The sequence below is a fragment of the Palaemon carinicauda genome, chromosome 31 (genome assembly GCF_036898095.1).
Source record: "Palaemon carinicauda isolate YSFRI2023 chromosome 31, ASM3689809v2, whole genome shotgun sequence".
Classification (NCBI taxonomy): domain Eukaryota; kingdom Metazoa; phylum Arthropoda; class Malacostraca; order Decapoda; family Palaemonidae; genus Palaemon; species Palaemon carinicauda.
Window position 1 is genome coordinate 71532760 of NC_090755.1, and position 27593 is coordinate 71560352.

General features: G+C 50.1%; 1 protein-coding gene across 2 annotated transcripts in view; it reads right to left on the reverse strand.

Annotated features, from left to right (window-relative positions):
* Nucleotides 1-4995: 4995 nt before the first annotated feature.
* The window catches only part of LOC137624524 (protein lin-37 homolog), a 139755-nt gene continuing 117157 nt past the window's right edge, over nt 4996-27593 (reverse strand). Inside the window, exon 6 of one of the 2 annotated variants that reach the window (XM_068355390.1) lies at nt 4996-5174. In XM_068355390.1, the coding sequence (XP_068211491.1) occupies nt 5159-5174 (16 nt within the window). In that variant the 3' untranslated portion in view covers nt 4996-5158. Of the gene's footprint in view, nt 5175-13936; nt 13962-27593 lie in introns of those variants that run through there. The other variant, XM_068355391.1, reaches the window with a different exon arrangement.

Genomic DNA, 27593 nt, shown 5'->3' on the forward strand with positions numbered 1-27593 from the left:
GTGGATGATTTCCTCAGGTATAGCGACATCCTCCTGGCTGTCTTGCCGGAGTACCCTTGCTTCTTCAGGAGCCGCTGGATAATCTCCAGGCGTGAAGACGAAGGGCTTGCGGGTTTCTGTGAAACCGCTGAAAGTGAGGTTGTTTTAATAGGTCTGACCTGCCGGGTAGAGGCCAAGGAGGTAGGACGGTGAGGTTCCTTAGGTCCGCGAACCATTCTCTCTCCGGCCACCAAGGCGCTACCAAAGTCATCCTTAGGTTGGTTGCTGCCCTTACTCTGTTGAGGACCTGCCTTATCAGGGAGAAGGGGGGGAAGGCGTACACGTCCAGTCCGTCCCACTTGTGCTGAAAGGCGTCTTCCATTGCCGCCTTCGGATCTGGGACGGGAGAACAAAATACGGGGAGTTGCGCGTTCAACCTTGTTGCAAACAGATCCATTACCGGAGATCCCCACATCTGTATAATGTAGCTTGCCACTTGTGGGTGAAGGGACCATTCTGTTGCTACCACTTGCCCCACTCTGCTGAGGCCGTCTGCTAGGACGTTGTTCTTCCCTGGAATGAACCTTGCCGTCAGGATGACGTCCTTCTGTTCCGCCCATTTTAGGATTTGAAGGGCTAGTTCGCACAACTCTTTTGATCTCAGTCCCCCCTCCTTCTTCACGTAAGCCACCACCGTTGCATTGTCTGACATTAGGGCCACCGAATGCCCTCTCATGTCCTCCTCGAAGTGGTTGCAGGCTTCTTGGACCGCTCTCATTTCCAGGATATTTATGTGTAGGGATTTCTCCCCCTCTGACCACGCCCCCTTTGCTGTCTTTTCCCGGAGATGGGCTCCCCACCCGTCCTTCGATGCGTCCGTGAAGAGAAGAACCTCCGGAGGTTGGGAGGACAGTGGCATCCCCCTTAGGGTGTTCGACCGATCCTGCCACCATTCCAAGGCCTTCCTGGACTCCTGAAGGAGAGGAACCACAATGTCCGGGGAACTTTTCTGGTTCCAATGTTCTTTCAGGTTCCATTGAACCACCCTTAAGTTCTGTCTCCCGTGAGGTACCAGCTTCTCTAGGGACACCAGGTGCCCTACCAACCTTTGCCAATCCTGCGCTCTTCTGGGGCGACCCAGAAGGAAGGGCCGGAGCACTCGATCCAGGTTGTCCAGCCTTTCCGTGGTTGGGAATGCCTTGACCTGTAACGAATCCAGGACCATTCCAAGGTACGTCCTCCTGTTGGATGGGGTTAGCTGTGATTTCTCCAAGTTGACCACGATGCCCAGGGTCTTGCACAATTGAAGAAGATCTTCGCCCTGTTGTTTCAAGTCTTCCTTTGAGGATGAAAGGAGTAACCAGTCGTCCAGGTACCTGATGAGTCGAATGCCGCGTTCGTGGGCCCATATGGAGACCGTCGTAAAGACCCTCGTGAATACCTGGGGGGCTGTTGAAAGACCGAAGCATAGGGCCTTGAATTGTAACACCTGGGTACCCCACTTGACCCGGAGAAACTTCCTGCTCGACGGATGAATGGGCACTTGGAAGTAGGCGTCCTTGAGGTCTATAGAAATCATAAAGTCGCCCTCTCTCAAGGACGCCATGACCGTTCTTGGAGTGTCCATTTTGAAGGTCACTTTCCTGAGAAACCTGTTGAGGGCTGACAGGTCTATTACAGGTCTCCACCCTCCTGTCGCTTTTTCCACTAGGAACAGGCGGCTGTAGAACCCCGGACCCGGGAATGTCACTGTTTCTAAAGCTCCCTTCTGCAGCAACGTCTTGACTTCTTCGTCCAACGCTGCCCTCTTCGCCAGGTCCTTGGGCACCAACCAGTCTGCCTGCGTTGCTGGAACTAGGGGGGGTGTCTCTTCCATGAAGGGGATCCTGTAGCCCTCCTTTAGTACTGTAACTGTCCACGGATCTGCTCCGTGGAGCTTCCATGCTTGCCAAGTGAGTCTGAGGCATCCCCCTACCTGAGGCTTGGGCAGGGGAGGGGGGCCTCCCATCTTATCTCCTACGGGAAGAACGGCCTGTTCTCCCCCTCCTGGAGGAGTAGAAAGAAGACCTATACGTTGGGGGGTTAGAAGATGAACCTCTTCGGGGGGGAACCACAGAGGAAGACCACTGTCCTGACGAGGGTTCCCTCCTTCCTTGAGTTGGTGTGGTACGCGCGGCCATGGGTGCTTCTGTCACTGGCCTCCTGAAGATGGGGCGGCGTGCCGTCTGTGGCTTCAGGGTAGGTAGCTCTCTCTTTTTGGCCAACTTCTCCACGACCTCTTCCGCCTTCTTCGTCGGAATAAGCTGCTCCCCCCAGACGGAGCAGGTCTTCAAGGCTTTAGCTTCCCTGTCAGGAATCTTAATGGGAAGGTTCTTGACTAGGGCGTCTCTTCTCCGGAGAATCCAGTTTGCGGATGAGAGCCAAAGACTGAAAGGTCAGGAATTTAAGGGCGCGGCTACCTGACCCCAGCAACTCATTCAGAGCCTCCCGTTTTGCAGGTTCCATGGAGTCTGTAGGAATCTGGGTGCCTACTAGGGTGGTGGCCCACCAATCCAGCCAGGAGGCCACATTAACTAAGTCCTTGGACATCTCCATCATTGCCGACTCGGAAGGGGAGAAGAAGGTAGATGCTGCCGATGCCCTCCCGTCGGAGATGGCCTGGCACAGGATGTCTATGGTTTCCTCGGTCTTGCACGCACCGGTCGGCCTATTTTCTAAAGAGTAGTATTTCGTCTGCGACTTCAAACCCTGTAGGAGCTTTGCTGAGCTGTGACCCCTGCAGGAGTCGCTATTGCGGGATATGACCTTATCAATGTGAGTCTTTCCAATCCCCACGTTACTGGCCTCGGGAAGAGAGAGAGAGGACTTTTTCTGGGCGGGGACCGCTATGAACTTGTTCAGGCCTGAAGTCCAGGGTTCTTCCTCTTGAGTGGCGGGTTCTATAAGGTTGTTATAACCCCTGATTAAGGCAAGGACTCTCCTGTACGCTGAGTCCTCCGTCACCGCCGACTCGCCCTCCCCTCCTTCCGACCGACGGGGCGAATCGTGATCTCGGTCTCTGCCGTGATGGCGGGGTCCACGGTTCCTTTTACCTTCGACGTCCGCCGTCCCTCTCCTCTTCGTGGCCTTTTTCGGTGAAATGGTGTCCTCCGTGAGATAGTTCGACGGAGGTGTCCTTCCCCTTCTGGGGTCTCGATGGGGAGACCTGTCGAGGCTGCCCGGCCTAGACGACGGCCCCCTGCGCTGGGCGGGATAAACGTCTCCAGGACGGGTCTTAGGCCTGCAAGATGTAGCCCTTCGCTCATCTGGTGATTCCCTGACGCGGCACGTGGAGGTCCTTCTAGGGGGACTGTCTCCTGCCCGCTCATGTGTCGAACCAATAGGCTTGGAAAAGACTTTAAAGTTGTTCTCTGGGACAAACACCCACGTCCCTTTCGGAGAGACTGGTCTCCTGCTTTTGGGTGTAGGGGAACGGGGACTCATCCTGTCCCAAGATCCTGTGGGAGACCGCGAAGGGAAGTTCCTCCGCACAGACCGACCTCGTTTCCACGTCCCTACTGGGGGGGTTGTTCTCCTGCTTTTGGGAGGAGGGGAACTGGGACTCACCCTGTCCCGAGATCTTGTGGGAGACCGCAAAGGGGAGTTCCTCCGCACCGACCGATCTCGTTTCCTCCTCTGTCGTCTCCTCCGTTCACTGCTTGACGAATCCGAAGAGTCACGTCCTGACGAGAAAGACTGACCCCCGTATCGTGACCTAGCACGTGACTGCGTTTTCTTGGGGCTACGCCGTACCCCTGACGGAGAAGGAATGGGGAGACTCTCCTGTAGCGAAGTCTTCGGCGGCAACCATCCCGACGGGCCCGCCAAACCGGGGAAGGCCTCGCCAAGGCCTTCCTCCATGTCCAGTGGGGACCTCATCGGAGTCCTCGGCACGTCCCAAGCCAATGGATCTTCTTGCGGGGACTCCTCTCTGCCGATGCCACCACTCATCGCTGATGCCCCTGGAACTTCCACCCAGGAACCTGACGAAGAAAAAGGGACACTATTAGACCACATGGGGTCCCCCGACGAGACGTGGCCCTTATGAGAGAGAGCCACGTCCCCCGGACCCCCACTACACTCACTTACGGTCGCCTGACTTGCCTTGGCCAACGAAGGACCGCCCACAAATTCCCTCTCTTGGGAAAGAGGAGCCAACTGCATGTTCTCCCTGGACTTACCTCGCCCCTTACTTTGGGTAGGGGAAGGCGGATGTACCCTACCTGACCCTTCTCCTGCTGAAGTCGCAGGGGAAGAAACGCTAGTCTTCCTAGGGGCCTTCTTCTTTTTGGTACGGAATTTTATCCACTGGACCTCGGGCCAATCGGCACATTCGGAACACTTATCCGACGGCGAACAAGCTTTACCCCTACACGAGGAACACAACGTATGCGGGTCAACCTCGGGCTTAGACAGAAAAGCCCCGCATGATCTACCGGCCCTAGGCCCAGGACAACGGCGAACGCGTTCCATAACGCAACACAAAGGGCCGTAGACACAAGCAAGCCACAAAGGAAAAGCACTAAAACACTAGGGAAGCACAAGGGAGCGAAATCCAAAGCACGTAGTAAAAGCACTAAACACACACTGAGATCCCGATCACGTGGGAAGCACGTGGAACCAAACACAAAGAGAATCGCACGGAGTATGAGGAGCTTCGTGAAGCACGTGTGTTCACGAACCGACCAGAAAACTTACTGGAGAGAGCTTCTCAAAGACGGGCGACCTGCCCGGGCAATGCCCCCAGGTCATGTTATTTCCCGTTATTCAGGACAGTATAGAACATGGAAGTAGGGGGAAACTACGTAAAAATCTGGTCGTCGGAGAGGAGTTACCAGTAATCTCCTATAAAGTGTTTCGAGGTAAGTCTCTGTGTCGGAACAAATATTATTTTCATGTGAAAACTATACACATCAAAAGGACTTGAGTTAGATTTAATATTACATGTAAATGTGACATGAGTGGTTCAAAATACGAAACAATACAATTTATCTTTGTATGTGAATATCAAAATATCACCAGTATATGTGTAATAAAGCTTAAATTTTTTATATATGAACCGTTCATATTCTTGAAATACCTAAGAATTAAGTATTTGGAAGCCTTAAAACAGGTACAGTTCCTCTTACAAGATGCATGACTACCCCTCGTGTGCCCTGAAAAAAAAACAATAGACATTAATTGCAACATATGGAAATTTTCTGTACATCATTACTGCCTATGCAAAAAGGGGATTTTTGATGAAGGAAATTGAGGAGGGGATGTGTGGTGCCGAAGGATATTTCAGTTACCGGTAAGGCTGGAACCGGAAATCTAATACAACATACAATACCAAAGAAATATTTTCTTCCCTGCTATAGAGCCATTGTATCTATAAATTCAGTGTGTATAAGGGAGACCTACTGTTTCAGGTTTTATTGAGCTCATTACGCCACCTCCAATACTGCATTCATGTAACTGACTACACATCAACATTGCAAACCAATACCCGGTGTTTGTTTCTTGCCAGCAACCATCTTTCCATATCAGGATTAAGTCTCAGTTATGTCCCACTTCCCTTCACAAGTCTAGGGAGGGAGGAGGGTATTGGACCCCACACAATGCATCCCCATAAATCCCAAATTTTAAGTAATTTGTATTTTTCCTAACATACTTACCTCAAACTACTTTCTTAGGAGTACCTGGAAACTCCTCTCATCCGACCAGAGTTTTGTGTAGTTTACCCTACTTCCGTTTTCTGTGAAGGCTAACCTCAGGCGGAAGGATACGTGCCCTGAGGCTAGTCCCGGGTCAGGGAGCGTGCTAGCTTGGGTCTCGACCCTCAGTAAGTTCTTGGTTGTTTCATTACTTGAAGGGTCAGGAAGGGCGGGCCATTACCCGAAAGTAGTTTGAGGTAAGTATGTTAGGAAAAATACAAAATAACTTAAAATTTGTGATTTGTTCCAACATGGAAACTTACCTTGAACTACTTTCTTAGGAGACGTACACTTTAGGAGGTGGGAGTGTTCTTCTTGACCCCTAGATCTAGCTAAGCAGGATACAATGGAACCTAGATAGGGGGCTAGGTTCAGAGACGGTCAGAAAACGAAACGTAGGAGAAAACTACACAAAGAGCTCATGTTAGTGTCTAAGTAACTTACCTGTGCAAGAATTCCTCAGAGAAATGTCCTTTGATGATGTTGTGACTTGAGGTCTTGTGCAGGCTCTACCTGAGTCTATCTCCAAGGGAAAGGGGGAGGGGGGGGGGGAAAGGAAGAACAAGGGGGTTTTTAAGGAAACAAACCTGTGTCTCTTGGTCTTACTACCCACGATTGTACCTGGGGCTACACCGTTAAATCACTTGAAGCGCGGAGATGACTGTTCCTATAGAGAACCCGTCTAGGGACTTTCTTGAGCATTCCTTCAGGTAGTGTGTAGTGAAGGTAGACTGGTTAGCCCAGGTGCCTGCTCTTAGAATCTGCGCTACTGCCATGTTCCTTTCGAAAGCTAGGGAGGTACTTAGACCCTAATGTCATGGGGCCTGGGTTTTCCCGGCAGGGGAACGCCCGCACTGCTATAGGCCCTGATAATCACCTGTCTTAGCCAGAGGGAGATAGTGTTCTTCGAAACCGGCTTTTTCACTGTACCTGTGGAGACGAAAAGGCTCTTGATACCAGGACGGAGATTAGAAGTCCTCTCCAGATATTTCCTTATGGCTCTGACAGGACACAACTTCAGGTCCTCCGGATTGCCCGAACGAGGAATTGCTGGTATTGAGAAGCCCTCAAACTTGGGATCCCAAACTGCTGGATTCTGGGTCTTAGCCACAAAAGTCGGGACGAACTTGAGGGAAATCTCACGCCAACCCTTCGCGTGTGAGACCTCGTAAGACAGCCCGTGAATCTCACCTACTCTCTTAGCTGATGCCAGTGCCAACAGGAAGACAGTCTTGAGGGTGAGGTCCCTGTCCACTATGTCTTTCAGGGGTTCGAACGGGGGTTCACTTAACATCTTCAGGACCCTCGCCACATCCCACTACGGCACCCTGACGGCTTGAGGGGGACATGCTTGTTCGAAGCTCTTGATGAGCATTGAGATATGTCTCGAGGAACCCAGATCGATGCCCTTCAGAAGGAAGACTTGTCCTAAAGCTGCACGGACTCCTTTGATGGCCGGGATAGACATACCGACCACATCCCAGAGATGTACCAGGAAGTCCGCAATGTCCGGAATAGAGGCCCTCAACGGCTTGATGTTTCTGGAGGAGCACCACTTCGTAAAGGTGGACCACTTAGCCTGGTATACTGCTACCGATGAACGTCTCAGATATCCCGACATCCTTTCGGCCGTTCTAGCTGAGTAGCCTTCCTTCCTCAGGAGACGCTCGATAACCTCCACGCGTGAAGGCGGAGGGATCGAGGATTGTCGTGGAACCTTTGGAAGTGGGGTTGCCACAGCAGGTCTGGTCTGTCTGGAAGAGACCACGGAGGAAGACGCGCTAGTTCTTTTAGGTCGGCGAACCACTCTCTCTCCGGCCACCAGGGCGCTACCAAAGTCATCTTTAGGTTGTGAGCCGTCCTCGCCCTGTTGAGCACCTGCCTGAGCAACGCGAAAGGGGGAAAGGCGTATAAGTCCAGATTGTCCCACCGGTGTTGGAAGGCGTCCTCCAACGCCGCCTTTGGGTCTGGGACAGGAGAACAGAATACTGGGAGTTGTGCGTTCAGTCTTGTTGCGAAGAGATCCATCACTGGCGAACCCCATTTCTGGATGATGAGTTTGGCTATCTCTGAATGCAGGGTCCACTCGGTTCCCACCACTTGACCCATCCTGCTGAGTCCGTCGGCCAGGACGTTTCTTTTCCCTGGAATGAACCTCGCTGCGATCGTGATCTGTTCCGTCGAGGCCCAATCCAGAAGTTCCAACGTGAGATCGCACAGCTCCCTCGACTTCAGTCCCCCGTGCTTCTTTATGTATGCTACTACTGTGGCGTTGTCGCACATCAGCGCCACGGTGTTTCCCCATAGAAGGTTAACAAACTGTAGGCACGCCTTTCGAACCGCCCTCATCTCTAGGATGTTTATGTGTTGTGCCTTTTCTTCCTCCGTCCAACTGCCTCTTGCTGACCTTCCGAGGAGACAGGCACCCCATCCCTCCTTGGAAGCATCTGTGAAGAGAAGAATCTCGGGGGGCTCGGCTGCGAAGGGTATCCCCTTGAGGGTGTTTGTCCGGTCCTGCCACCACACTAGGACTTCTTCCGTTTCCGGGAGAACTGGAACCACCTTGTGGGGGGAATCCGTCTGGTTCCAGAGTCCCTTCAGGTTCCATTGGACGTTCCTGAGCTTGAGTCTCCCCTGGGGAACCAGTTTCTCCAATGACACGAGGTGACATATTAGCCTCTGCCAGTCCTTTGCTCTCCTGGGTTGTCCCGCCAAGTAGGGGCTGAGGATTTTGTCCAAGTTGGTCAGCCTCTCTTCCGACGGAAAGGCTCTCACTAAACGGGAATCCAGGACCATCCCTAGATAAGTCATCCTGGTGGAGAGTGGCAGATGAGACTTCTCCAGGTTGATGGTGATGCCCAGAATCTTGCAGAACTGCAGAAGCTTCGCGCCTTGATCCCTCAAAACTTCCTCTGAGGATGAAAGGAGCAACCAGTTGTCTAGGTAACGAATCAGGCGGATGCCCCGTTCGTGAGCCCACACTGAGACTGTCGCGAAGATCCTCGTGAAGACCTGAGGCGCTGTGGATAGTCCGAAGCAGAGGGACCTGAACTGCAAGGTCTGGGCGCCCCACTTTACCCGAAGGTACTTCCTGCTGGAGGGGTGGACTGGGATTTAAAAATAAGCGTCCTTGAGGTCTATGGACATCATGAAGTCCCCTTCCCTCAAGGACTCTAGAACCGACTTCGGGGTGTCCATCTTGAAGTCGGTTTTGCACAAAAACTTGTTGAGAGCCGAGAGGTCTATGACCGGTCTCCAACCGACTGTAGAAGCCCGGACCCGGGTCCCGTACCGTTTCCATTGCTCCCTTCGCCAGCATCGTGGAAACTTTCTCTTGTAAGGCTGTTCTCTTCAAGGGGTCTTTGGGAGCCAACCACTCCGCCCGAATGGCTGGGATCAGGGGTGGAGGTTCTGCCAGAAACGGTAGCCTGTACCCCTCCTTCAACACTGTTACTGTCCACGGGTCTGCTCCGTGGTTTTTCCATGCTTGCCAAAAAAGTCTGAGGCATCCCCCCACCTGAGGCTTGGGCAGGAGTAGGGGGCCTCTCTCCCTATCATCTTCTGGAGGAACGACCTGTACGCCCCCTCCTGGAGGCCGAGACGGAAGTTCTAAAGGAGGCTGGGGCTGATGCTGCTCCCCTACGGGAGGGCTGAGACGGCTGTGACCAAGGAGCGGCTGGGGAGTCTCTCCTGTGCTGGCTAGACGAGGCTCGAGGAGTAGCAGGACCATCGGACGCGGGCCTCCTGTGGATGGGCCTCCTCGGTGCTTGAGGCCTAGGAACACTCACCTCCTTCCTCTTCAAGACCTTCTCCATGATCTCCTCTGCCTCCTTCAGGGGAAAGAGGACGTCTTCCCATAGGGGCAGGCTTCTCAGGGCTCTCGCTTCCCTGTCCGGTATCCTCCTTGACAGCTTGCTCAGGACAGTGTCTCTCCTCCTGAGTACCCAATTGGCTGATTGGGCTAGGGACTGGTAGGACAAGAACTTCAGTGCCCTACCTCCCGAGATAATTAGTTCCTTCAGGAGAGCCTGATTCGCCGGAACTGAAAGGTCGTAAGAGGATTGAACACTTACGAGAGTGTAAGCCCACCAATCTAGCCAAGAGGCGACGTTCGCTAGGTCTTTTGCCATCTCCTCCATCATAGTCGCCTCTGACTGGGAGAAGCAGATTGGGGCTGATGATGCCCTGTCTTCTGGGGGCCCCTTGGCCCAAAACTTCGAGGGAGGGTTCCAACCTGCAGGCCCCTGGACGTTGACCCTCCGGAAGGTAGAATTTACTCTGGGACCTCAGTCCCTGGAGCAACTTCGAGGAGCTCTGCAATTTGGGGGCCTCTGCATTGCCAGTCACAATCTTGTTGACGTGAGCTCTACCGAGCCACATGTCTCTGGCCACTGGAAGAGCCAGCTGAGCCCTCTGCTGGGCGGGGGCCTCCATTAGTCTTTTGAGGCTAGAGCACCAGGGATCCTCGTCGGAGGGTTCAGGCTCCTCAATGCGATGGTGTCGTCTAATGAGGCCTATCACCCTCCTGTAAGCCGAGTCCTCCGCTGGGGCGCCCTCCGCGTTGTTGTCGATGTCCTCCGTCTGGCGGCCTACATCTCTAGGGGGAATCCCATAGACAGATGCCTCCGCGTAAGGCTCTGGACGCAGGACGGGCATTGCCGTGGTGGCGAGGGCTCCGTCCTCTGTCTGTTCTTAGTCATGGAGGACGCGGCTTCCGTGGGCTTACCCGACAGAGGAAGCCGTCTCTCCTTCTCCAGGGTTCGTGGTGCCACTTTCCAGGCCACGACGAGGCTGCCCGTCCGAGGGGGCGACTCCCTCCGCTGGGCGGATTGAGTCAGAACCCTCGCGGTCTTACGCCTGTCGGAGAATGTCTGCGAGGCCGGGTCCCTCCGTGGTTCTAGCTTGTGGCTGGAGGAGAACCTTCCTGGAGACTTGACTCTGGGTCGCCAGCCTGAAGTGCTCGAGACCGAAGTAAGGTCCACGAGCTTACTGCGGGGGATGACCACCCATTCTTCCTCTGGTGATCTGCTCCTCTTGAATTTTCTCCTAGGAGACCTGGAGCGCCTCCTCCCATGTCGAGACCTGGAACGTGACCGGGAACGGGAGTGCCTCCTCCGGGATCTCTCACGCTTCCGCCGGGAATTAATCCGGTTTTCTCCTTCCGAGGAATAGGGGGTTGTCGCAACCGAAGCATCGAAGGCCTCTTCATAACCCATCCGAGGGGCCGGGGCCCGGAGTGTGGTCGTCTGAACGGTTTGTTGTCCTACGGAGAGCGTGGGCTGCAGAAACACTTCCGGAACTGACGACGTCGGTGCTGGGGGAGAGCGTGGAAGCTCTACGTTGGGGAACCAGAATCCGAGGCCTTCCTCCAACCACAAAGGGGACCTGCAGGGCGTCCTAGGAGGGACCCATTCAAGGGGATCCGCCACCGGTGAGTCTTCCTTCTCTGGGGTGCCTTCAGCTGCGGAGGTACCTGAAAAACCTGCCCATGAGGCGGGCGAAGAGACAGGGACAGTTTTACCCCACATTGGATCATCCGAAGAGAAGTGACCCGCGCGCACCAGGGCATCGTCTCTAGGACCCCCACTAAACTCACCTTCAGGCCCCCCACTTGGCTGGAAAGATGCTGCTACCCCACTATCATGGATAAAAGACTCATGGGGAAGAACCTCTGATTTCTTCCCCGCAACGGACTTACCTCGACCCCTACTCTGGGTAGGGAAGATGGAAGGGAAACCCTACTCGACGGTCCTTCTGGAGACGTAAAGGGCAGAGGTGTTAGCCTTCTTGGGCGACCGCTTGGCAGACTTCTTTTTCTTGGTACTGAATCGTACCCACTGGACCTCATTCCAAGAAACACACTCTGGACACGTGCCCGACGGAGAACACACTCTACCCCTGCACAACGAGCACAAGAAATGAGGGTCTACCTCTGGCTTAGAAAGAAACGCACCACACGACTTGCCGGCTCTAGGCCCAGGACAACGGTGGGGATGCTCCATCACGCACTATCGTAACCCCGCAAGACACAGGAATGCAGCGGGAAAGGGGAATAAGGACAAGGATAACACGTGAGAACACAAGGGAAGGATAAGGTAACCACACGGGGACACAAAGGGATAGCATAGGGATACCACGTGGGAACCATGCGGGACACAAAGGGTCGCACTGAGATAAGGAGAGCGTCTTATGATATCACAACGCGACCAGAGAACTTACTGAGGGTCGAGACCCAAGCTAGCACGCTCCCTGACCCGGGACTAGCCTCAGGGCACGTATCCTTCCGCCTGAGGTTAGCCTTCACAGAAAACGGAAGTAGGGTAAACTACACAAAACTCTGGTCGGATGAGAGGAGTTTCCAGGTACTCCTAAGAAAGTAGTTCGAGGTAAGTTTCCGTGTTGGAACAAATAGGTTTTTCCTTTGTCTTAATCCCTTTGGGGAGGGGGGTTAGCTGTGTGGTCCCTCAAAGACAAATATCAGAAGAAAACAAAGGTACACTTGTATACAAAAAAGGTTAAGTCACCTACAACCAAACAAACACCCAGTTCATGTATATTTAATGCTAAATGGAAAAGACCGACTAGTCAACCAATCCCCTCATAGGAGATCCCTAGGAAAGGAGCTAGATGACTACCATAGTGCTTCTACTAAGGGTATCAGTTGAGGGTACCTTTCTTCAAGCCGAGCACAACGCATGCATGTTGTACAGCTTGAACTGGTTTCAGGAAGTGTCTTGTAAACACCCCATGCCCAGACCAACCCATATAGCTCTGAATGTTCTGAAAGGGCATATTGGCAAAAACTGTTGAGGAGACAATTTTTCTCACAACCTGGACTTTAAGGATGGAGAGAGGATCAGCTTCTTTAATGAGGAAGGCCATGAGAACATGGCAGCTTTTGTCGAAAGGGATTTGTTGGTCTTAAGTATTTAAAAACAGACTTCTTTACCTTCTAAAGACGTGGGTCTCTGCAGATTTGATTGCATGGTAGACTAAATAAAAGTTACCATGACTAGGATGTAAAGCCAAAATAAAGTTGTATAATTTGACCAAAACTTCAAGCACACTATCAAGTGAACAGAACACTAAAGGAGTTGGTAACGATGGTTATTGCAAAGCAAATGACATGTCCCAATCTAAATAATTGTTAAAAGCTGACTAGGAAAGTTCTGTCAATGCAGATTTATTTGAAAACTTGTTGATGACATAGGCTTCCTATTATTAAAAAAATGGACTAGAAAGGAAGATAAGAAATCTGTGGTTGTCCCTAAGACCATCTATGCCTTCCACATTGATTGGTACTGTATGGTGGAAGAAGATCCCTTACAACCTATCAAATATGTCACGTTGTTAGCCAAAAATTATCTTCCATATATACGGAAGAAACACTCTGCGTCAGAAAGGAGGAAGTGAAGATATTCTAACACCCTTCCCTAGTCTTGACACAATTTCTGAAGTTGTGACTAAGGTCCCAGATGGTAGAGTGAAAATCAAGGACTGTTTAGTAACCAGCATAGCTGTTCCTGAGAATTCCATTAATATCTTCAAAACTTTCAAATCAAACTTGGAGGAGACAGATAAATCGAGGACCACCTGTTCCCATCCAGATTCACAGCATCTTTTGCAACTGCTTAAGAATCTACATTTCGAGCAACAAAAGCAAAAGTTTATGGTTCTTTCATTGCAAACATGTCCACTTGGAGATCCAAGGTGTCTGCTATGACGTTGAGAAAGCATGATAGGTGGACTGTGGTAAGGAACAAGTCCTTTTCTCAAAGAAACTTCATAATTGGAAGAATCACTACATTTCAGTTCTTAAATAAGATCCTACTTTACAGAGATGGCACAGTACTGTCTGGTTGTCAATGAAAACCTTGATGAGCAAGCTCCTTAAGCTGAGCTTTATTTTAATGTCAGGAAGACTGTACAACCATCTGTTCCAATATATTTATGTAAAATGTTGCAAAATGAGGGGTTCTTTCCTGCACACCAAGGTCTCCTCTGTATGACCTCCCCATCCACACCTGGATGACTCTGTATGAAGAATCAGGGATCTCATGGAAGGAACCAAATGGACCGACAAGGAGAGAGCCTTTGGTAAGGTCCATGCCCTAAGAATTCTTTTATGGTTACTAGATATCCAAGACTGCCTGTTTATGAGACCCTTCTAAAGCACCCTTCACATCCAATTGAGGTCTTTCAACCTGGTCTCCAGAAATGTAGAAGGCCTAAGATCTTTACCAGTTGCTATCGAGAGAAAAAAATGACCATTCATTTATTTATCAAAAGGAGAAGATTAACCAGCCCAATGAGTAAAACACTACTCTTACACAGCTGGACTTATTAGCACCTGGAAGAAAAAATATTTATATTATGTTGTGAATAAAAAATATATACCAAATATAATGGATATAAATAAATAAATTGAGGTAAAAAATCTGTGATAAATAGAAATTTAAATATCTATAAAACCTGCTTCTTAAAAAATAGTTAAAATCATGAAAACCAAGAAATTCTCAGAGTTTGATAGAAGGCCAATAAAACTTTCTTCACCAAAACACAAATCTCTCTTCTAAAAAAATTTACAATTGATAAAAATATGTTTGTTCCGACACAGAGACTTACCTCGAAACACTTTCTTAGGAGTTACTGGTATCTCCTCTCAAACGACCAGAGTTTTGTGTAGTTTACCCTACTCCCCATTCTCTATAGTGACCTGCTTGCGGGAGAGAACGTGACCCGAGGGCAATGCCCGGAGTAGGCCGCGTGTTGTTTAGGCTGACCCCATCTGTAAGTTTTCTGGTCGCGTCGTGTTCACACGCAGCCCCTCAATTCTCTGTGCGACCCCCTTTGTGCTCGTTACCACATGGTTACCACATGGTCTTGATTCCTTCACGAGTGATTAGTGCCTTAACTGTGTTCTTTTACTATCGTTCCTTTGTGCTTTTTCTGGCGTTTTAATGCTTTCCCTTTTGCTTTATACTTGTGTCTAGCGATCTTTTGTGTTGTGCTATGGAGCACTCTCGCCGTTGTCCTGGGCCTAGAGCCGGGAAATCGTGTGGGGCTTTCTTGTCCAAGCCCGATGTGGATCCTCATTCGCTGTGTACCTCGTGTAGGGGTAAAGCCTGTTCGCCGTCAGACACGTGTCCCGAATGTGCCGATTGGAGCGAGGTCCAATGGGTGAAATTCGGCACGAAGAAGAAGAAGGCTTCGAAGCGGTCTCCTAGGAAAACTAGCTTGTCTTCCCCTGCGACGTCGGCAGGAGAGGGGTCAGGTAGAGTTCATTCTTCTTCCCCTACCCAGAGTAGGGGACGAGGTAAGTCCGTGAAGTGTAAGAAGTTGGTGCCTCTTTCCCAAGGGAGTGATGTTGTGGGGGAGTCTTCTTTGTCCAGGGCAGATCAGGCGCCTGTGAGTGAGTGTAGTGGGGGTCCGAGGGATGCGGCTCTCTCACGTAGGGGTCGCGTCTCAATGGAGGACCCCATGTGGCCTAATAATGTTCCATTTTCATCACCAGATTCATGGGTAGAGGCCTCAGGAGCGTCAGCTACAGAAGGTGCCATCTGCAGAGAAGAGTCCCCGCAAGAGAATCCGCTGGCTTGGGATGTACCAAGGACGCCGTTGAGGTCCCCACTGGACATGGAGGAGGGTCTAAGCGAGGCCTTCCCCTTCATGGCTCGTTCATCGGCGTGGTTACCGGCAAAGCCATCAGTTCCGGAGAATTTCCTGCTGCCATCTACGTCAGGAGTACGGCGTAGCCCCAAGAAGCCACCGTCCGGTACGAGGTCGCGGTATGAAGGCAAGTCAGACTCATCGGGGCGCGACTCGTCGGGCTCTTCAAGCGAGGAACGTCGGAGGCGACACAGGAGGAAGAGAGATCGGTCTGTGAGGAGGAACTCCCCTTCGCGGTCTCCCACAGGATCTCGGGACAGGAGGAGTCCCCGTTCCCCTCCAAGCAAAAGCAGGAGACCAAGCTCTCCGCAAGGGACATGGGTATTCGTCCCAAGCAATAAGCTGAAGGGCCTTTCTAAGTCCTCAAGTTTGATACCTGAGCGGGCAGGAGACAGTCCTCCTAGAAGGGCCTCCAAGAGCCTCGCCAGGGAGTCAGCCGATGAGCGGAGGGCCTCGTCTTGTAGGCCTAAGTCCCGTCCTAGAGACACTCAATCCGCCCAGCGGAGGGAGTCATCGCCTAGGATGGGCAGCCTCGACAGGTCTCCCCATCGAGATGATAGACGGGGATGGGCACCTCCGTCGAACTATTTCACGGAAGAGCCCGTCCCGTCGACAAAGGCCTCGAAGAAGTCGGACGTCGAGGATAGAAGGAGCCGAGGGTCCCGTCAATACGAAGGTGCCCGTGACCATGCCTCTCCCCAACGCAGGACGGAGGAAGTGGATGGTGAGACGACGTCGGCGACGGAGGACTCCGCGTATAGGAGGGTACTCTCCTTGATTAGAGGATACAATAGCCTGGTGGAACCCATCCCACAGGAGGAGGAGGCATGGACTTCGGGCTTGAACAAGTTCCTAGCCGCTCCCGCCCAGAAGTAGTCCTCTCTATCCCTTCCTGAGGCCAGGAACGTGGGAATAGGAAGAACCCACATAGACAGGGTTATAGCCCGCAATAACGATTCCAGCAGAGGCTATAGCGCGGCGAAACTCCTGCAGGGACTTAAGTCCCAAACTAAATACTACACATTGGAAGGTAGACCAAACGGGGCATGAAAGACAGAGGAAACCCTGGACATCCTTTGCCAGGGCTTCTCAGACGAGAGGGCGTCTTCAGCGTCCACCTTCTTCTCCCAGTCCGAGTCCGTGATGATGGAGGAGATGTCTAAGGACTTAGTTAATGTGGCATCATGGTTGGATTGGTGGGCTACCACCTTAGTGGGCACCCAGATCCCAACACTATGGAGCCGGCCAAACGTGAGGCTCTGAACGAGTTGTTGGGGTCAGGTAGCCGCGCCCTAAAGTTCCTAACTTTTCAGTCCTTAGCTCTCTCCGCGAACTGGGTACTGCGGAGAAGAGACGCCCTGGTCAAGAACCTGCCTATGAAAATCCCCGACAGGGAGGCGAAAGCCTTAAAGAATAGTTCCGTGTGGGGAGATCATCTTATTCCCACAAAGAAGGCGGAGGAGGTTGCAGATAAGTTGGCCAAGAAGAGAGAACTCCCCGTTCTTAAGCCACAGACTGCGTGACGCCCCGTCTTCAGGAGACCTGTGACGGAAGCGCCCATGACTGCGCGTTCCGTCCGGACACAAGGAAGCGAGAACCTTCGCCTGGACAATGGCCTCACTCAACAAATCCCCCCCCTTAGGGGACCTTCTTCGACGCCCCCAACTTACAGGAGTGCATACTCCTCCTCCAGAAGAGGCCAAGCAGGCCGATCCTCCCGTAGGAGATAAAGTGGGAGGCCCCCCTCCCCTGCCCAAGCCTCAGGTAGGGGGATGCCTCAGTCTCTCATGGCAAGCATGGAAGCTCCATGGAGCAGATCCGTGGACAGTAACAGTAGTGAAGGAGGGCTACAGGATTCCCTTTTTGGAAGATCCACCTCCGCTGATTCCTGCGAGTCAGGCGGACTGGTTAGTTCCCAAGGACCCGGCGAAAAGAGCAGCATTGGACGTGGAAGTCGCGACGATTTTGCAGAAAGGAGCCTTGGAGCCTTGGAAACAGTGAAGTTACCAGGTCCAGGGTTCTACAGCCGCCTGTTCCTGGTGGAAAAAGCCGATGAGCGGAGGGCCTCGTCTTGTAGGCCTAAGTCCCGTCCTAGAGACACTCAATCCGCCCAGCGGAGGGAGTCGTCGCCTAGGATGGGCAGCCTCGACAGGTCTCCCCATTGAGATGATAGACGGGGACGGGCACCTCCGTCGAACTATTTCACGGAAGAGCCCGTCCCGTCGACAAAGGCCTCAAAGAAGTCGGACGTCGAGGATAGAAGGAGCCGAGGGTCCCGTCAATACGAAGGTGCCCGTGACTATGCCTCTCCCCAACGCAGGACGGAGGAAGTGGATGGTGAGACGACGTCGGCGACGGAGGACTCCGCGTATAGGAGGGTACTCTCCTTGATTAGAGGATACAATAGCCTGGTGGAACCCGTCCCACAGGAGGAGGAGGCGTGGACTTCGGGCTTGAACAAGTTCCTAGCCGCCCCCGCCCAGAAGAAGTCCTCTCTATCCCTTCTTGAGGCCAGGAACGTGGGAATAGGAAGAACCCACATAGACAGGGTTATAGCCCGCAATAGCGATTCCAGCAGAGGCTATAGCGCGGCGAAACTCCTGCAGGGACTTAAGTCCCAAACTAAATACTACACATTGGAAGGTAGACCAAACGGGGCATGAAAGACAGAGGAAACCCTGGACATCCTTTGCCAGGGCTTCTCAGACGAGAGGGCGTCTTCAGCGTCCACCTTCTTCTCCCAGTCCGAGTCCGTGATGATGGAGGAGATGTCTAAGGACTTAGTTAATGTGGCATCGTGGTTGGATTGGTGGGCTACCACCTTAGTGGGCACCCAGATCCCAACACTCTATGGAGCCGGCCAAACGTGAGGCTCTGAACGAGTTGTTGGGGTCAGGTAGCCGCGCCCTAAAGTTCCTAACTTTTCAGTCCTTAGCTCTCTCCGCGAACTGGGTACTGCGGAGAAGAGACGCCCTGGTCAAGAACCTGCCTATGAAAATCCCCGACAGGGAGGCGAAAGCCTTAAAGAATAGTTCCGTGTGGGGAGATCATCTTATTCCCACGAAGAAGGCGGAGGAGGTTGCAGATAAGTTGGCCAAGAAGAGAGAACTCCCCGTTCTTAAGCCACAGACTGCGTGACGCCCCGTCTTCAGGAGACCTGTGACGGAAGCGCCCATGACTGCGCGTTCCGTCCGGACACAAGGAAGCGAGAACCTTCGCCTGGACAATGGCCTCACTCAACAAATCCCCCCCCTTAGGGGACCTTCTTCGACGCCCCCAACTTACAGGAGTGCATACTCCTCCTCCAGAAGAGGCCAAGCAGGCCGATCCTCCCGTAGGAGATAAAGTGGGAGGCCCCCCTCCCCTGCCCAAGCCTCAGGTAGGGGGATGCCTCAGTCTCTCATGGCAAGCATGGAAGCTCCATGGAGCAGATCCGTGGACAGTAACAGTAGTGAAGGAGGGCTACAGGATTCCCTTTTTGGAAGATCCACCTCCGCTGATTCCTGCGAGTCAGGCGGACTGGTTAGTTCCCAAGGACCCGGCGAAAAGAGCAGCATTGGACGTGGAAGTCGCGACGATTTTGCAGAAAGGAGCCTTGGAGCCTTGGAAACAGTGAAGTTACCAGGTCCAGGGTTCTACAGCCGCCTGTTCCTGGTGGAAAAAGCCGATGAGCGGAGGGCCTCGTCTTGTAGGCCTAAGTCCCGTCCTAGAGACACTCAATCCGCCCAGCGGAGGGAGTCGTCGCCTAGGATGGGCAGCCTCGACAGGTCTCCCCATTGAGATGATAGACGGGGACGGGCACCTCCGTCGAACTATTTCACGGAAGAGCCCGTCCCGTCGACAAAGGCCTCAAAGAAGTCGGACGTCGAGGATAGAAGGAGCCGAGGGTCCCGTCAATACGAAGGTGCCCGTGACTATGCCTCTCCCCAACGCAGGACGGAGGAAGTGGATGGTGAGACGACGTCGGCGACGGAGGACTCCGCGTATAGGAGGGTACTCTCCTTGATTAGAGGATACAATAGCCTGGTGGAACCCGTCCCACAGGAGGAGGAGGCGTGGACTTCGGGCTTGAACAAGTTCCTAGCCGCCCCCGCCCAGAAGAAGTCCTCTCTATCCCTTCTTGAGGCCAGGAACGTGGGAATAGGAAGAACCCACATAGACAGGGTTATAGCCCGCAATAGCGATTCCAGCAGAGGCTATAGCGCGGCGAAACTCCTGCAGGGACTTAAGTCCCAAACTAAATACTACACATTGGAAGGTAGACCAAACGGGGCATGAAAGACAGAGGAAACCCTGGACATCCTTTGCCAGGGCTTCTCAGACGAGAGGGCGTCTTCAGCGTCCACCTTCTTCTCCCAGTCCGAGTCCGTGATGATGGAGGAGATGTCTAAGGACTTAGTTAATGTGGCATCGTGGTTGGATTGGTGGGCTACCACCTTAGTGGGCACCCAGATCCCAACACTCTATGGAGCCGGCCAAACGTGAGGCTCTGAACGAGTTGTTGGGGTCAGGTAGCCGCGCCCTAAAGTTCCTAACTTTTCAGTCCTTAGCTCTCTCCGCGAACTGGGTACTGCGGAGAAGAGACGCCCTGGTCAAGAACCTGCCTATGAAAATTCCTGACAGGGAGGCGAAAGCCTTAAAGAATAGTTCCGTGTGGGGAGATCATCTTATTCCCACGAAGAAGGCGGAGGAGGTTGCAGATAAGTTGGCCAAGAAGAGAGAACTCCCCGTTCTTAAGCCACAGACTGCGCGACGCCCCGTCTTCAAGAGACCTGTGACGGAAGCGCCCATGACTGCGCGTTCCGTCCGGACACAAGGAAGCGAGAACCTTCGCCTGGACAATGGCCTCACTCAACAAATCCCCCCCCTTAGGGGACCTTCTTCGACGCCCCCAACTTACAGGAGTGCATACTCCTCTTCCAGAAGAGGCCAAGCAGGCCGATCCTCCCGTAGGAGATAAAGTGGGAGGCGCCCCTCCCCTGCCCAAGCCTCAGGTAGGGGGATGCCTCAGTCTCTCATGGCAAGCATGGAAGCTCCACGGAGCAGATCCGTGGACAGTAACAGTAGTGAAGGAGGGCTACAGGATTCCCTTTTTGGAAGATCCACCTCCGCTGATTCCTGCGAGTCAGGCGGACTGGTTAGTTCCCAAGGACCCGGCGAAAAGAGCAGCATTGGACGTGGAAGTCACGACGATGTTGCAGAAAGGAGCCTTGGAAACAGTGAAGTTACCAGGTCCAGGGTTCTACAGCCCCCTATTCCTGGTGGAAAAAGCGACAGGAGGGTGGAGGCCAGTGATAGACCTGTCAGCCCTCAACAAATTTATCCGCAAGATGACGTTCAAAATGGACACCCCAAGAACGGTCATGGCGTCCTTGAGGGAGGGAGACTTTATGATTTCTATAGACCTCAAGGACGCCTATTTCCAGGTCCCTATTCACCCAGCAAGCAGGAAGTTTCTTCGGGTGAAGTGGGGTGCCCAGGTTTTACAATTCAAGGCCCTGTGCTTCGGTCTTTCCACAGCTCCCCAGGTATTCATGAGGGTGTTTACGACAGTCTCCGTATGGGCCCAAGAACGGGGCATTCGACTCATCAGATACTTGGACGACTGGCTACTCCTTTCGTCCTCAAAGGAAGACTTGAATCAGCAGGGCGAAGATCTCCTGCAATTGTGCAAAAACCTGGGCATTACAGTCAACTTGGAGAAATCTCAGTTAACCCCAACTAACAGGATGACTTACCTGGGAATAGTCCTGGATTCGTTACAGGTCAAGGCCTTCCCATCCATAGACAGGCTGAACAACCTGGACCGAGTTCTCCGTCCCTTCCTTCTAGGACATCCCAGAAGAGCAAAGGATTGGCAGAGGTTGGTAGGACATCTGGTGTCCTTAGAGAAGCTAGTTCCTCACGGGAGACAGAACCTGAGGAGGGTCCAATGGAACTTAAAGGAACATTGGAACCAGAAAAGTTCCCCGGACATAGTGGTGCCAGTCCTGCAAGAGACCAGACAAGCCTTAGAGTGGTGGCAGGATCGGTCACACACCCTAAAAGGGATGCCACTGTCCGCCCAACCTCCGGAAATCCTTCTGTTTACGGACGCATCGAAGGAAGGGTGGGGAGCGCATCTCCGGGAAAAGACAGCGAAGGGGACTTGGACAGAAAGGGAGAAGTCCCTACACATCAATGTCCTGGAGATGAGAGCGGTCCAGGAAGCCTGCAAACACTTCGAGGAAGACTTGAAAGGGAATTCTGTGGCCCTGATGTCAGACAATGCAACCGTGGTAGCATATGTAAAGAAGGAGGGGGGACTGAGATCAAAAGAGTTGTGCGAACTGGCCCTTCAGATCCTGAAATGGGCAGAGAAGGAGGAAATCAACCTGACAGCAAGGTTCATTCCGGGGAGGAAGAACGTCCTAGCAGACGGCCTCAGCAGGTCGGGACAAGTAGTAGCGACGGAGTGGTCCCTGCACCCACAAGTGGCAAGCTACATCATTCAGATGTGGGGGTCCCCGGTAATGGATCTGTTTGCAACAAGGTTGAACGCACAACTCCCCGTATTCTGTTCTCCTGTCCCAGACCCGAAGGCGGCAATGGAAGACGCCTTTCAACACAGATGGGACGGCCTAGACGTGTACGCTTTTACCCCCTTCTCCCTAATAAGACAAGTCCTCAACAGGGTGAGGGCAGCAACCAACCTAAAGATGACTTTGGTAGCGCCTTGGTGGCCGGAGAGAGAGTGGTTCGCAGACCTAAGAGTCTCGCCACTCTTCCGCCCTGGCCTCTTCCTGACAAACCAGACCTATTGAGACAACCACATTTTCAGAGGTTTCACGGAAACCCACAAGCCCTTCGTCTTCACGCCTGGAGGTTATCCAGCACCTCCTGAAGAGACAAGGGTACTCCAGCAAGACAACTAGGAGGATATCCCTTTACCTGAGAAAATCGTCCACGGCCGTCTACCAATCCAAGTGGACGTTGTTCGTTATGTGGTGCAAGGACAAGAAGATAGAGCCCTTAGAAGCATCCGTGCCCATTATAGCGGATTTCATGGTCCATCTCAGGGATAAATTGGCCATGTCAGTCCCAGCGATTAAGGGAGTTCGGGCGGCACTGGGTCAAGTTTTTCTCCTGAAAGGCATAGATCTGGGCTCCTCCAGACATATTTCTATGCTCATCAAGGCTTTCGAGCAATCATGCCCCCCTTCTACCCCTAGAATCCCGAGTTCGGACCTGGCGAGGGTTCTGGATATGCTTCGGAAATCACCATTCGAACCCTTAAAAGACATTGTAGACAAGAATCTCACGTTCAAGGCAGTCTTCTTGTTAGCGTTAGCCTCAGCTAAGAGGGTGGGCGAGCTACATGGATTGTCGTATGAGGTGGAGCACTCTAGAGGATGGAAGGAGATAACCTTTAAGTTTGTCCCCTCCTTCGTCGCCAAGACTCAGAACCCATTAATTTGGGATCCGAGGTTTGAGAGCTTTACTATCCCAGCAATCCCAAATGAAGGAAACCAGGAAGACTTGAAATTGTGCCCCGTTAGGGTGATTAGGAAGTATCTTAAAAGAACGGCTAACTTCCGCCCGTCTATTAAGAACCTCTTCGTTTCCTGGGGTAAAACGAAAAAGAACATCTCAAAGAACACAGTTTCGTTTTGGATCTGACAAGTAATTATGCAAGCCGACTCAAAGGAGGGTCTTTCAGCACCAGGGAAACCCAAGGCTCATGATGTTAGAGGCATGAGCACCTACCTAGCATTTGAGAAGAACATGTCGGTAGCTCAGGTTCTTCGAGCAGGAACTTGGTCCAACCAGTCGACCTTTACCGCTCATTACCTCAAGGAATGTACGAGGAAATCCCTGGATGGGTTTTCGATCGGGCCTGTCACCTCAGCCCTTCATCCGGTTTGACGGCTCAAGCCCCAGGCTCAATCGCGAACCATAAATGATCTAGACACAAGTAGCTTATTTTTCGTTTTCGCCTTATTCCCACTTTTCTCGTACTATCAGTCGTCCTTAGGACTATCGCTCGTTACACAAGTCTCAAGATTCGCCAATATACATCAAGCACAACAAGAAATATTCGGAAGGGTAAGTGTTATATCACACTTAATGAGTCCCTTGTGTAGTTTATCCTACTGTCCATCGGGGTCTAGGTCTAGGGGGCACTCCCACCTCCTAAAGTGTAAGTCTCCTAAGAAAGTGTTTTGAGGTAAGTCTCTGTGTCGGAACAAATCACAAATTTTTAGTAATTTGTATTTTTCCTAACATACTTACCGAGAAACACTTTCGAGTTATGGCCCCCCCAACCGTCCCCTAGTGCCTCACTGATCTCGAGTATTGTTCCTTACATAAAACTTACTGATGGGGTCAGCCTAAGCAACACGCGGCCTACTCCGGGCATTGCCCTCGGGTCACGTTCTCTCCCGCAAGCAGGTCACTATAGAGAATGGGAGTAGGGTAAACTACACAAAACTCTGGTCGTTTGAGAGGAGATACCAGTAACTCCTAAGAAAGTGTTCCTCGGTAAGTATGTTAGGAAAAATACAAATTACTAAAAATTTGTGATATTATAGTAAAAATGCATTCACACTCATTGCACCTGGGTGAACGAGGTGTGCACATCAAATACTCATGTAAATTTTGTGACCTACAGTATGTGTAATCTGGCTAAAATTACTTGTCTTCCTTTCTCTTTGAGATGACAATTCCCATAAAGAAACAACTGGCTTTAGTTATTTCAACTTATTACAATCAAGTTTGTTATTCCACTGATCTTGCCATTTTGTAAACAGTGTAAAAGCTTGCTTTGGTAAATTGATTGAAGACTTAGCAGCAGCATACGCTTTTTCATTACCCATAATCCCAACATGGGCAGGAATCCAACACATTTACATTTGCCCCATGGGAGTAAAATGTGTCAAGAAGCTCTTTAATTTTCAATACCAATTGATTCTTATGTGTAAACCTTTAGGTCTTCTATGGCACTTCTTGAATCGGTATAAATCACAAACTTATGATTCGCCCTATCTTCAATAGTTTTAATAATCTCGGCTGCTAACATTCAAATGTAAATACTGATGCTTCACTGGATAATAAGAGCTGACTAATTTTGTCTGAGGACAATGCAGCACACCCAACACCCATTGAAGATTTAGAGCCATCAGTATGAATAGCATTATGAGGTCCTTTCCTTTGAGTATGTTACAATGTATGTTGTTTATGGTGACAAGGAGTATATCTATTTCTTTGATAAATAGTAAAGATGAGAGCATATTTTCATTTTCTTTAAGGTCTAAGATGGAGGACCTTGAAAGAAAGAGAGATAGTCGAATAATGTTCATTATGATGTCTGTAGATTGAAATAACCTATTTGCTCTTATTGGGAATGGTGGTTCATGATTGTTTCTGAGTTGAATAGCTTCTTTGTTGGAGAATTGGTGGTTAGGATCTTTAATACACACTGCATGGTCACAAAATCTTGATGTAAGGAAAAAGGTAGTTCCACACTTTCACATAGTACTGAGATATTTGGGGAAGACCTAAAAGCTCCACTACATAGTCTTAGACCTTGAGTGTGTATTGGATCTAAAGACTTCAAAGTAGCTTCAGATTCTGATCCATATATTGGGCTATTATAATATGATAATACCAATGCTTTACAGATCATCAGTAAAGTTGATTGCTTCACACCACATATTACATAAGATAAATTTTTCATAAGGTTTAGAGCATTATTACATTTGGTTTTGATGTAAGATACTTGAGCGTTCCAATTGAGGTGAGTATCTAATATTAATCCCAGAAATTTTACAGTATCTTCAAATTGGATGTAAGTGTTGCCTAAAGTGAGGTTTATTTCTTGGTTTTGCTTCCATCAAATATTCTTATAAAACATTATTGAATTGCTAGATTTTTTGTTTTGCAGAAAGTCTGAAACCAACAGACGCAGTCCAAACTTATATTTTTTAATTGAGTTGTTTAAAATTCTTTGTGTGACAAAGAATATTTGAAAAGTAATATATTGCAAAGTCATTCAGGCAAAGCCTGTTACCGTCATAGACATACACAGATAGATATTAAATATATTTTTTGAGAAAAAATACTTAAAATACAGTCTACCAAGTTGGATGAGGCACTATCAAAACAACTGCCTTCTCAGTTAGCCACAAAGGAATATCTACCAGTACAGTAATGCTTTATATTACTCTTTGTTTTTAAGTGAATACAAGACCCCAAAATTGTGGTAAGCTACATTGAGTGATGTGAAATACTGTATGTAGTTTGTACTCTTTTGTTATACAGTATCAAATCATCATCTCCTCCTTCGTCTATTGATGCAAAGGGCCTCATTTAGATTTCGCCAGTCATCTCTATCTTGAGCTTTTAATTGAATACTTCTCCTTTCATCATCTCCTACTTCACGCTTAATAGTCCTCAGCCATGTAAGCCTGGGTCTTCCAACTCTTCCAGTGGCTTGTGGAGCTCAACTGAATGTTTGGTGAACTAATCTCTCTTGAGGAGTGCGAAGTACATGTCCAAACCATCTCCATCTACCCCTCATCATGATCTCAACATATGATCTCAACATATGGCACTCAAGTAATCTCTCTTTTAGTTCCATTTCTAATCCTGTCCTGCCATTTAACCCTTTTACCCCCAAAGGACGTACTGGTACGTTTCACAAAAGCCATCCCTTTACCCCCATGGACGTACCGGTACGTCCTTGCAAAAAAATGCTATAAAAATTTGTTTTTCATATTTTTTGATAATTTTTTGAGAAAATTCAGGCATTTTCCAAGAGAATGAGACCAACCTGACCTCTCTATGACAAAAATTAAGGCTGTTAGAGCAATTTGAAAAAAATATACTGCAAAATGTGCTGGGAAAAAAATAACCCCTTGGGGGTTAAGGGTTGGAAATTTCCAAATACCCCGGGGGTAAAAGGGTTAACTCCCAATATCCTGACAAGGGCATTGTTCTCAAATCTACTAAATCTATTGGAGATTGTTTCATTGTCATACCATGACTCATATACTGTACATAAGAGTAACACTGATCTCACTAAACTGATATGTAGTCTGATTTTTATATATACGGTAATTTCAGGCAATTTGATTTCCAAATTTTACATAACCTAGCCAAAGTACGATTTGCTTTTTTCAATCTTTCACTAAACTCTAATTCTAAAGACCCTGTATTGGAGATCCTAGTTCCTAAATACTTAAATAATTCCACCTCATTAATCCTTTCTCCTTCCAATGATATTTCATCTTTCATTGCATATTCCATTCTCATCATCTCTGTCTTTCTTCTATTTATCTTCAGCCCAACCTCGTGTGATATTTCATGCATTCTGGTAAGCAAGCATTGCAAAAACAAGGACAGCATCATCAGCATACTCTAGACCTGCTAAATTCCTATCACCAGTCCAGTCCAATCCTTCTCCACCATCTCTGACTGTTCTACACATTACAAAATCCATGAGGAGGATAAACAACATAGGTGACAACACATTCCTTTGGAGTACTCCACTGTTCACTGGAAATTAATTTGATAAGACTCCATTAACATTAACTTTGCACTTGTTATGCTCATGAACAGACTTAATCAAATTTACACATTTATGAGGAATTCCATAATAACACAGGATTCTCCACAAAATTGGCTGGTGCACACTATCAAAGGCTTTTTCATAGTCCACAAATGCCATCAAAAGAGGATTTCTATATTCTACATATTGCTGTACATGTCTCAAAATGAAAATTTGGCCCTACATTTTCTAAATCTTGCTTGTTCATCTCTCAGCTTTTCATGAATCTCTCTCTCCAGCCTCTTTAGAATAAGCATACAATATATTTTCATAACTGACGTAAGTGTTATGCCTCTGTAATTATTGCAATCAGTCGGGTCTCCTTTTTTAGCTATTTTCACCAACACTCCTAACTCCCATTCATTAGATTTTGCCTCTTCATGCCACATTCTACAAAATAATCTTGTAAATAGTCCGAGTCACTTCATTTTCAGCCAGTATCATCTCGGCAATTATTTCATCGTATCCCGGGGCTTTCCATCTCTAGTTTTTTTAGGATAGCTTCGACTTCAAACACACTGAATTCATTCATGGGCACATCAAGGTCTTCATCAGCTTCAGGTATATCAATCAAATTATTCCCTTCATATCTCCTATTCATAACCTCACTAAAGTGTTCCATC